The sequence below is a fragment of the Equus quagga genome, chromosome 14 (genome assembly GCF_021613505.1).
Source record: "Equus quagga isolate Etosha38 chromosome 14, UCLA_HA_Equagga_1.0, whole genome shotgun sequence".
NCBI classification, from domain to species: domain Eukaryota; kingdom Metazoa; phylum Chordata; class Mammalia; order Perissodactyla; family Equidae; genus Equus; species Equus quagga.
The window spans coordinates 21,242,232-21,254,576 of record NC_060280.1 but is presented as its reverse complement, the minus strand read 5'-3'; the positions used below and the strand labels follow the sequence as shown (position 1 = coordinate 21,254,576).

Genomic DNA, 12,345 nt, shown 5'->3' with positions numbered 1-12,345 from the left:
TTTGAGACTCAGAGTTTTTCCCTGAAATTTTAGAGAGACTAAGGAGAACCAAAATAGGAAGACTGTGAGACCAGCAATAAGCCAATTTAAAAGAAAGTTATTCATTAACCAAGACTTGAGGCATTCAACCATGTCTATATGATGTTTCTGAATGTGGTTTCTTGCAAAGATCTTTGCAAGATGTGGGAAGTCAACCACAGAAGCAAACTCTTGATAAAGCAATATTACATGCCCCATTATACCCACATCAATATGTTGCTTCACTCAGAGTGTATCTGGCTAGCCAAGTGGTTGGTGGCTAAGGCTTTTATTTGCAAACATCATTTGCTTCTTAGTACAGGTTAATACAAGAGGACTGAATATCAAAGTTGTCCTTGTTTTCAAGATTAGACTTTCCGACATGCTTGCAGACAACTCATCAGAATGAGCTAAAGCGTTTTTCTTTTTCTTATTTTCCAAATGTAAATGGATAGTTATACCATGTAGTAGAGAAGAAGAGATGAGAACAGATAATTTGGTAGCACACTCAGGATATCATGCTACTAGACAGTGATTTAGGATACGGTCCATTAGGGCATTTGTGAATTTGCGTTCTCTCACCATTTTTTGTATTTACAGAAAGTAAACACTAAATATCCTTTGCTTCTACACCTGGTAAATGATGTGGCACACATAGGTGGCTTTGATTAAATGCCAGTCTTCTTCTTCCCTGGCTGAGTTCTTGGCCCATGGTCAGTGTGTGAGCAACACTTGTAGATTGGCCAACGCCATCTCTGACCACACAGGAATATGAGATTTTTCTGTCAACTTTTACAAATTAGCTGCCCAAAATAGCAAATGTCAAACCAGAAGCTCCTAACTTCTTTGTGGCAAATTTTTCCCTAGTACAAAATAAATCTATAAAAACATAACAGATACAAATAATATAAATGCAAAACAAAGAAGTTCTAATAACTAAAATTTGTGAGAACCGCAAATTTAGGCACCAGTCAAGATTGTAGCTTTACGGAAAGGACACTCAAATCCCTGATTGAGGCTTTATCCACAAATACTTTAATTCTGTAGCTGGGAAATTTTGACTGTTGATATGGGGATTGATGTCAGTCCTAACAAGTAATCAATCAAAGTCCAAACTATAATCAAAATCTCAATCTTTCTTTGACAACAGATGATCTTGAAAGTTCTATTATATCTTATCAATCACTTTCCAGAGCAATTTGAATAGGAATGTGGCCCTCCTGACTCGAAATTCACTATATTCTGTCCATATATTGTGTGCTACTAATGTAAAAATTACAGAAAAGTTTAGCATAGGCCTGGGATGTGCCAGGTTGATAAGCCTAAAGTAGAAATAGAGATTCATTTAAAGCACAGAGCCTTCTGAGCTTTTGACCTACTCTTGGTTTCCAGTATCATAGAATAAAGAAATTTGACTGTAAAATGAAAAATTATGAGTTTTCCTGTATCATGCAAGAGGGGGGCATTTTTATTGGCTGCTACACATAAATGTGATGGGATCTTGCTTATTCCTTCAACTCAACACATATCAAAACACAACCATCAGTATATGCACTCATTCACATCTCTCATCTCTTGAGAGTGTAAGCTCTGATCCCCTTGCTGTTAAAATCTTTCATCTTCAGAGAGAGCATACCAGGTTCTGGGATACTAAGTTTCTGTGAGGTCAGCTACCCAAGCCTTGCAGAGTTCTATAAATTATAATTGTACATAATAGTCACTTGCAGAAAGGGATATAGTGAAATATTGTTTGGCATGGTAGTAGAAAATCAGTTTTTCATTTGCAAGACTGGTAAATTTTTTGGAGGGTGAAAAATCTGTCTTGGCAATTTTGGACCAAAGACTGCACCAAACATAGCTTTAGGATTCAAATTATACTGTTTTCCTTATCTGTACACCTTCAAGTTGAGAAATTGTATCACAATTTATCCTGAGCTAGTGATACAGATGGCAGCTGACAGAAATAAAGAACAGAACTTATTTGGAGGACATACTCTCAATCCAGGCTAGACAAAGGTAACACTCACTGAAGAAAGAAGGGCTCACAATTTAAAATCATGCAACAACAAAAAACAAAAATGAACAGAAAAAACCAAGAGTACATCCACAGACACATTAAAGAGCAGATTTAAGCCATTAAGAACTTCAGAAAATAGAATGACCTAATAGACATAATATGATATCTGTTAATATTTTTAAAAAGTAAAAGAATATGAAACTCAAGAAAGCAACTATTTTTTTTAAAGAAAGGACCAGACAGATTTGGGGGTAAAAGACAAAGAGGCATTCTAGAAATAAAAAATATTCTCAGAAAAAAATAGATTACACAGTTGGTTATATATAACTGGAGAATTAACGAGCTGGAAGATAGATCTTTGGAATTACCCAGAATATCATACACAGAGACAAACAGATACATAGAATGAAAAAGAATTTATGAAATATGCAGAAGAGAATGAGAAAGTCCATCATATGCCTAATAGGAATAATAGAAGAAGATTATAGAAAGAATAGTGGACAGGCAATATTACAAAACATAATAGCTAAAATTTTTCATAACTAATGAAAGATATTAAGCTTCAGATCCAAGAACAAAAATTCCTAAACAAGATAAATAAAAGAAAGCCCCAATTTACTGTGAAACTTTATAACAACATGGCAAATAGAGCTCCTTAAAAACAGCAAGAGAGAAAGACAAATTACCTATTAAAATATATTAGACTGACAAATGGTTTATCAATAGCAATGGAAACTAGAAAATATCTTCAAAGTGCTGAGTAAAAATAACTATCAATTTAGAATTTTATGCCCAGACAATTGATTGTTTAAGAATAAGAGTGAAATGAAGATATTTGCAAGGAAAAACACTTGAAAGAATTTAATATCAACATACCATTGCTGAAGGAGCCACTAAATGAAGAAATCAAATCAGAAAAAAGAAATTAAATCCAGAAGGAAGGAGAGGGATGCAAGAGGCAATGATGAACAAAGAAAAAAACTGATAAAGATATGTGTAAATCTAACCAAGTATAAAGTACTATGGTGGTCTAGTCTTTAAGATTTGGTGCTCTCACTGCCACAGCCTGGGTTCATTTCCTGGTCAGGGAACCACACCACCTGTCTCTTGATTGTCATACTGTGGCGGCTGCATGTTACTGCGATGCTGAAAGCTATGTGGCAGGTATTTCTCACAGTAGCTGGGTCACCCGTGGTGGACAGGTTTTAGCAGAGCTTCCAGACAAAACAGACTAGGAAGAAGGACCTGGCCACCCACTTCCAAAACATTGGCCATGAAACCCACGTGAATAACAGTGGAGTATTGTCTGATACAGTGCTGGCAGGTGAGAGGATGGCACAAAGACACTGGGCCCAGTTCTGCTCTGCTGTACACAAGGTCGCTAGTAGTCAGAATCAACTCAGAGGTACTAATAATGACAAAAATAAAGTGCTAGCAATAGTAATGACTACTCACTTTCTGTGTATCTTTCTGAATGAAGAGAGAGAGAGAACCTAAGGGGACATATGAAACACAAGAAGCAGGAGTGATCAAAGGGACAAATAAAACTAATTTATTAGTCTAAATAATTGTTGATCAAAAATAGTAGTTTGTAGCTAAATTTCTTAATGACTTAACAAGCGAGATGGGGAGTGCCGAGAGAAGGAAGAAAGAGAAGTAAAGGCATGTTCGGATTCCTTTCTAACTTGAAGGTTGATGTAGAAAGAAATTAATTCCAGAATTGGTAGGAAACGTAAACATTGAAGAGTTAAAATTATTAGAAGAGTATAAATAAGATGCATACACTCTGTATTATTAGATTAAAAATAGTACAAAGAAAACTGATTTAATCTAACTAAAGCGAATGACAGGACAACAACAAAAAGAAGAACAAGGAAACTGCAGTAAGTAGAAAACTTGAATTAGATCACGTTGTTTATTGCAAATGAACAAATTTGATAATATCAAAGCTTAACTAAGGAGTGAGAGAATATGTACTCTCAGATACTGCTGGTGGGAAGTAGATTGACACAGATATTTTTAAAGGTTTTATAAAAATAAAAGGTATAATTTACATGTAATTTATAGCAGTCTTAAGTATTTATATACCTAATAACACAGCGTTGAAATATTTAAAGCAAACTCTGATAGGAATTTGAGAAATTGAAAAACCCATAATCATAACGCAAGACTTTCAGAAATGGGTAGGTACAATAAACAACAAAATGAGTTTGATAGAATAGATTGTTAACATGAAACATCATTTAAAAAATGATGCTAGTTTTCTTTAAGTGCAATTTGGTAGTAACTATTAGAATTTAAATTGTGCAAACCTTTTGGCCCAGTAATTCTACTTCTTGGAGTACATCCAAGAGAACTACTAGTGTACAAGCACAATGAAGTGTTAGGAGGGATATTGTTCAATAAATACTAATTAAATACTGTAGAGCACTATGAATCATTACAAAGAATGAAGGAGATTAATAAATACACAGAATTATCTAAAAAAGATTTTTGAGTGAAAAAAAGCAATTTTAGAAAATACAAACAATAACTCACATGAAAAACTACATGGAAATTAGAAACAAGGAAGACACTGTTGGCTTACCTAGAAAGGGAGGGATGGGATAGAGATAAACATGGGTCAGGGAAAGGAAGAAATAACTTTAACTCATCTCGTCTACTTAAAGAGTCCAGGATTAGGGAGGGGCTGTATATGATAAGCGGGAAATGCTCACGCTGAATTGAATCATGGGTCACTTTCACATAGAGAAAGCATCATGGATTTCCTGAATCTCCCTAAGGTGCCACTAAATGTGAATCACAGGAGAGAGCTCAAGAAAATAGTTTCAGGCACCCGGTCATGGCTGCTTTTCAGAAATACCACAGAAGATCAAAACATAGTCCACATTAATTATGTTGGTCCAAATCAAGTTTCAAAACTAATTAGATTATGTAGTTTTAGAACCTACGTACAAATAATGACAAGAATAAATGAAGCCCCTGAGACCTTAATGAACATCTCAGCCAGCATAATTGTGCAGGTAGATGTAAACACATGTAATTTTCTCAATCTCAATGGATTTTCTCCCATTGGATTTTCAATAGGATGTCAGCAGACATGTGCATATCTGATGCTGAGGTACTTAAGGTCTTATATTCCAAATGGTCCTAAATCCTGCATAAATAAGCTCTGCTGTACAGGTATGATTCTTGGAGTCTGTCCCATCATAATATTTGAACAGCAGATAACGTTCATTCTTTGTTATGGATTTATAAATGACTTTCGTATTTGTAGTAGAAGCTAATAGCTGCATATTTGAAGTAGATTCTCATTTATGGATTATTCATTCATTGCCATCCATTGCTAGGTGTTTTAACATACATCATCTCACTTAACACAACGACCATGCAAAGTAAACATTATCATCTCAATTTTAAAAATAAGGAAATTGAGTCTCAGAAGTGTTGTGTAACTTTTCCAAGATCACTTAGCTAGTAAGTGGCAGACCTGGAATTTATACCCAGAGCTTTTGGCTCTGAAATATTATTTTCATTGCAGCTCTGTATGCCATGCTTTCTATATCATACTGGCACTCCTATCATATTTTGAATTCATTTGAGTCTTTCATGTATATATTTTCTTATAAAAATATAAGATTTGTTTCAGATTTATGCTTTTTTTTTTTAAAGATTTTATTTTTTCTTTTTCTCCCCAAAGCCCCCCGGTACATAGTTGTGTATTCTTCGTTGTGGGTTCTTCTAGTTGTGGCATGTGGGACGCCGCCTCAGCGTGGTCTGACGAGCAGTGCCATGTCCGCACCCAGGATTCGAACCAACGAAACACTGGGCCGCCTGCTGCGGAGTGCGCGAACTTAACAACTCGGCCACAGGGCCAGCCCCTCAGATTTATGCTTTTTAAACCTCTGACATACTCCTCAGACTAATTAATGAAGCCAGAGATTTAGCATTCTTACGTTATTTTATCAAGTTAATTCATATGAAAAATTGATTAAATACATTGGTGTAATCATCACCACATAGAGAACAAGTTTTTCATCCTAAGATTGACTGAGAATAGGGTACTGATAATTATTATTATATTTTGTAAAAAAAAATTTAATGTTGAGATCTCTTAAAAAGTAGCAAACATTCCTTTTGGAAATTCAAGAGTCTACACATGGTCAACTCTGTTCCTTTCAAAAACAATGACATTTTTTCTCCCTCAAGTTGCAGGCTTCTGACATTTGATAGTACTTCTGAAGTGTTATTTGACGTTTCAAAGTTTTTTTGATTTGATAATACTTGCTGATTCTTTTCATTGTTTGGTACTTGCTTTTCCGGTGTTCTAGCTTGTTTCTTACTGGGATGCTGGGATGACCTCAAAACTAAGGTAGTTGCAGTTTAGTTGAGCTCCTTATTTTTTAAAAAATTCCTGGGGCTGGCCCTGTGGCCGAGTGGTTAAGTTCTCGCGCTCTGCTGGGGCAGCCCAGGGTTTTGCCAGTTCGGATCTTGGGTGCAGACATGGCACCACTCATCAGGCCATGTTGAGGCGGTGTCCCACATGCCACAACTAGAAGGACCCACAACTATAAGTATACAACTCTCTACTTTGGGTATTTGGGGAGAAAAAGCAAAAAAAAGAAAAAAAAAGATAAGCAAGTTGTTAGCTCAGGTGCCAATCTAAAAAAAAAAAATCCTATGTTGGCATCATCTTCACATTTCTCTTGCCTCAGTGACAAATTCCCCTCTAATACATTAAATATTTCTCTGATCTGTCCACTGTTCTCAATCTTTATTACTGCCACCCAATACAGCACCATATGCACCTGGACTACATTCTGACATGCCTTTCTGTTAATTGTTTTACTCTACAATTTAGTTCCCATAAGGTAGGGAGTTATCTTATTATTATGTAAATTAGATCATGTCATTCTGTTTAAAACTTTGCATTGTCTTCCTCTTGCACTTAGAATAATGTTTAAACTCTTTATCGTGGCTTTCAAAGCTGTAAATGATCTAGCTTCTGCCTAATTCTTGAGTTAATCTTGTGTCACTCTATCCACATTGGCTTGCTGTTCTTTAAATGTACGAAGCTATCACGTACTTCAGAGCCCTTGCACTGGCTGTTTAGACTATAATGTTCTTCCCCTCTAACTTAGCATGGTTTGTTTGTTTGTGTCACTTATGCTTTCTTTTAAATGCCCCTTCCACAGAGAGCTTACTCGTGACCAATTTAAAATTAGCCACAAACACTAAATCAAATCACCTTATTTTAAGTTTCTGCATAGCATTTATCATTGTCTAAAATTTTCTTGCTTATTTACATTTCGTTTTACTCTTTTTGAATTGTCTGCCCTCCACTATAGAATGTATGACACATGAGGGCTATGTTCTTGTCTTATTTAGCAGAAACTCGTAAGTACATCCACAAGAGTCTGATAAATAGAAAATGCTCAATGAATATTTTTAAATGAAAAATAATTTGTGCCTTTGGATTTTTCCCAGATATAATGAATGAAGTGTGCATTCTGATATTTGCTTTTCTTCTTTGGACAATTGCATAGAAGCTATGTGCTGTTCAACTGTAGTCATCAATCAGGGAAAGAAATACAGGTTCTAGTTTCAAGCTTAGTTATTAATAATATATGCAATAGTGATAAAATTTTCTAATCTCTGTAGGCCACAATTTACCCACTCTTTATTAAATATGAGGTTACAATGGAAAGATAAGAGAGTAAATTTACTAGGAAAATATCATGTAACTGGGCATCTGTGTAGGCTCACTTGAAATTTGTGGTCACAACTTAAAGTAAGATCAGTCAGTATTTTTCTCCAGACACAATTTGGTCTAAAAATATAAATGTAGAGTAAGCTGAAAGTTACGTTTAGCCAGAAGTCACTTTTGTTAGGTGCGAACAACAGAGAAGAGCAGCAAGAAAATTGAGATGTAACCAAAGGAATAGTTATAATGATGGTTTGTGAAACCCTAGCTGGGTAAGTAGAGATGTGGAGAACTCATAAGGGATGGAGACGACTGTGAACATATGCTTTCATCAATGATTGGTGCTTCCAGTGGAGTCAAAGAAATTTTGAATAATAGACCTGTAGGTGATACTGAGAGAGTGAGATATATGAAGTGTTATTATGGAGTTAGTAAACATTGGTAATGTCAAAAATCTATGGAATGATCATGTGAATGAATGGGTGTGAAGAGTAGAAGCCTTTTCTCTCTTATGACTCTTTGTCTCGTTACTCTCCTCCATTTATAACATAATTGTCTTAAGTATTTCTTCTGCCTGTATTGAGAACCACATCAGACAGTGTTATAATTTTTGTTGTGATCATCAAACATAATTTAGAAAACTTAGGGGAAGAAGAAAAATGTATTGTGCTTATCTGTATTTTCACTTCTCCTGTTTTACTTTTCTTTTTCCTGATGTTTCAAGATTCTTTCTTATGTTAATTATTTTATGTTTAAAGAACTTCCTTTAGCCATTCTTCTAGGGTAGATCTGCTGGTAACCAATTCTTTTAGTTTTCTTTCATCTGAGAATGTCTCAATTTCCTCTTCATTCCTGAAAGGTATTTTTGCTGCATATAAAATTCATAGTTGACCCTTTCCTTTATTAGCACTTAAAAAATTTCCTTTTGACTTCCATGATTTCTGATAAGAATTCTGCTATCATTTGAACTGGTTTTCTGTTTATAGGTAAGGTGCCATTTCTTTCTTACTGCTTTCAAATTTTTTCTTTATCCTTAGTTTTCAGAAATTCAATTATGATGCATCTTGATGTGGATGTCTTTGAGTTTATTCTGTTTGTCATTTTCTGTAACACTACTGGAATATGTAGGTTTGGGTCTTTTGCAAAATTTGAAAAATTTTAAGCCATTATACGTTTGAGTACTTTATCAGCCCCTCCTTTTTTCTTCTCTTTTTCTGGGACTCTGATGACACAAATGTTAGATCTTTTGTTGTAGTCCCATTGTTCTCTGAGTCTTTGTTTACTTTCTATCTATTTTCTCTCACTGTTAAAATGGGTTCTTTCTTTTGTTCCAGCCACAATGTTACTCATTTTTTCCTACGCCTTCTCCATTCTGCTGTTGAACCCACTCATTAAGTTTTTTGAGTTATATTTTTCAGTTCTAAGATTTCCATTTGCATCTTATTTGTATTTTTTATTTCTTTGCTGAGACTCTCCTTTTACAGCCAATCTGTAATTATATTAAGCATGTTAGGTGATATTATTCTCTTCTAACAAATTAACTCTGGAAACTCAATGTAGTATAACATAACATAGATTTATTTTGCACTTCCAGTATATTTCCAGTATAGTCTCTGCTCTCCATATTCCCTCAAATCCCAGGCTGGTGGGAAGTATCACTATCTTATAGTCATGGCATGCAGAATATGCTACTGTGGGAGAGGAAGAGAGAGTTGCCAACTGTAATTTAAATTGACCTAGAAGAGACACATGATATTTTCTTTCATAGCCCATTGGAATGTACTGTTCAAAGCCTCATTTAACTGCAAGGGAGCTTGGAAGTGAGGTTTCCAATATGACCAAGAAATAGAAGAAAATTGGATATGGCTAAACACCAGCGTAAGGTCAAGCACTTTGACCATTCTGGCTCTCAAAACATCATTATTGTAAGTGTTCAATAAACAACCTAAATTAATCAAATGATGTAAATATGAGTGCTAACTGTTCTGATCTGAGTCATTGGTCCCTTTGTGACTATCTTTGGCCTCAAGATAATGGACATTAACATCCTCAAATCATGCATAATGTAAATGAGTTTGGAAAAATTTTGTAAGGTGTAAGCATTAGACAAAAGTGAGATCTATATTTTGATTTTTTAATAGACTGGATGTGAAGTAAATATATGAGATCATTCGATTTATTCTAGTATCCACTGATTTTTTTATTTAACAGACATCATTCGAAACAAGATGGGGACTGGAAACCACACAATGGTGACAGAATTTATTATTTTGGGGTTAACAGAGGATCCTACACTTTTTTCCATCTTCTTTGTGGTTTTTCTCGGAATCTATATTGCTACCATATTGGGCAATATCAGCATAATCATCTTAATCCGAAGAAGCCCTCAGCTTCACAATCCAATGTACCTTTTCCTCAGCCATTTGGCCTTTGTGGACATTGGGTATTCCACATCAGTCACACCTATTATGATTGTTAGTTTCCTAAGAGAGAGAACTACTATCCCTGTTGCTGGCTGTATAGCCCAGCTTGGCTCTGATGTTATCTTTGGAACAGCTGAGTGCTTCCTGCTGGCTGCTATGGCCTGTGATCGCTATGTGGCCATCTGCTCCCCACTTCTCTACTCCACCCACATGTCTCCCAAGGTCTGCATCATCCTATTGGTTGCTTCCTATCTGGGTGGATGTGTGAATGCTTCATCAGTTACCAGCTGTTTATTGAGCCTGACTTTCTGTGGACCAAATAAAATCAACCATTTCTTCTGTGACCTCCCACCACTAGTGAAGCTTTCTTGTACCCATATTTATGTTGCTGAAATATCTCCTGCCATCTCAGCTGGGTCAATCATTGTAATCACACTGTTTATCATAGTTGTTTCATATCTATACATCCTCCATTTGATTCTGAAGATGCACTCTACCAAGGGAAGGCATAAGGCCTTCTCTACCTACACTTCCCATCTCACTGCAGTCATGTTGTTTTATGGGACAGTTACATTTGTTTATGTCATACCGAAGTCGAGCCACTCACCTGCCCATATTAAAGTAGTATCTGTGTTCTACACAGTCGTAATCCCCATGTTGAACCCTCTGATCTATAGTCTGAGGAACAAAGAGGTGAAAGAGGCTATGAGAAAACTGATGGCTAGAACACACTGGTCATGTTGAAGGAAAGCCGATGTTGTTTCAGAAACTGCAAAATGATAGCTCCAGGAACATGTGATAGATATTTACGTCTTCTATTAGTCTTATCATTTTATGTGAAGAACTATCTTAAATAAAAAATGTCAGTATGTTGATTAATGCCAATTTTAATTTATAATTTTCTAAAGTCACAAAATATATCATTTTAATGAAAATTTGCTGGGTCCACATTACATGTGTATAGTTCAAGACCAGGATACTTGTAGAATATAGTTTCACTTTTTCTCTTTTTGTTCGTTATTTAGGAAGTCTGTGATTGGAGAGGGTTTCTTTGTCTTCTCTTAAGTTACATATTTTTAAAATGTCATCTTGTAAATTAACATCATGTCTTGGAAAGCATCATATACTCAATGGAACTGGAATTTATGGTAGTGTTGATAGTCCACGTCATTTTTCTCTGGAAGATCTTGACCTCTCATATACAAGATTATCATAATCTTTGGAAATAGAGATGCTGAAGTCTTACAAAAGTTTCATTCCCATCTAATTGGGGAGTGGTAAGAGTTGGTGATTAGGGCACAGTGGAACTTTCTTTCAGCAAGCTGGTTGGTATTACTGGGTCATAGAATTATGGATTAAAACACCCAGGCTGATGCAGGCATGGAATATACTTGCCAAAATCCTTCTTTATAGTATCTATCAAGATGGTGTTCATTGCTACTTCTGTCACTGCTTTATTTTACATGTGTACTGTAAGGCTTGAAGGTTGGTTTCTTTTTTGTTTGTATTGCAAGTGCTGCCTGACTTAAGCTTTGATTGCTGAGGCATCCACTTCAAAGATTGCCATCCTGAATAAACACATTGCCGGCCACAGGACTAGACAGAGACCCAGGGAGACCCCCCACCCCTGGGCTCGTTAGACAACTGACCATTTGGGCATCTAGAGTTTTCTCTTCCTGTGCTTTAAATTTCTACTCTTATAAGTTCAGTAGTAAAGAATGAGTCTGCTAAATCTCAGGCTCCCACATTCTACACCAAAAAACTAGGATGTTAGGCCCACATACTTTTTCTCTCTCTGCCCCTGACTAAACCCTGCAAGAAAAAGACACAGAGTAGCTGAATGGGTAAAAAAACAAGATCCAAGGGCCAGTCCTGATTGTCTAGTGGTTAAAAGTTTGGCACTCTCACCACTTCAGTAGCCCAGGTTCATTTCCTGGTTGCAGAACCACACCATCATCTGTCAGTGGCCATGCTGTGGCAGCTGGTCACATAGAAGAACTAGAAGGACTTATAACTAGGATATACTATTATGCTCTGGGGCTTTGCGGAGGAAAAAGAAAAAGGAAGGTTGGCAACAGATGTTAGCTAAGAGTGAATCTTTCCCTGCAAACAAATAAACAAACAAAAAACCAAGATGCAGCTGCATACTGTCTACAAGAAACTCACTTTAGAATCAAGGACAC

General features: G+C 36.0%; 1 protein-coding gene across 1 annotated transcript; it reads left to right on the top strand.

Moving 5' to 3' along the window:
- The first annotated feature begins 9,967 nt into the window (after window positions 1–9,967).
- Window positions 9,968–10,839, top strand: LOC124225272 (olfactory receptor 481-like). The gene is given in 2 exon segments (XM_046637831.1): window positions 9,968–10,792; window positions 10,795–10,839. Coding segments are annotated over 2 exon segments (870 nt in total).
- Window positions 10,840–12,345: the final 1,506 nt, after the last annotated feature.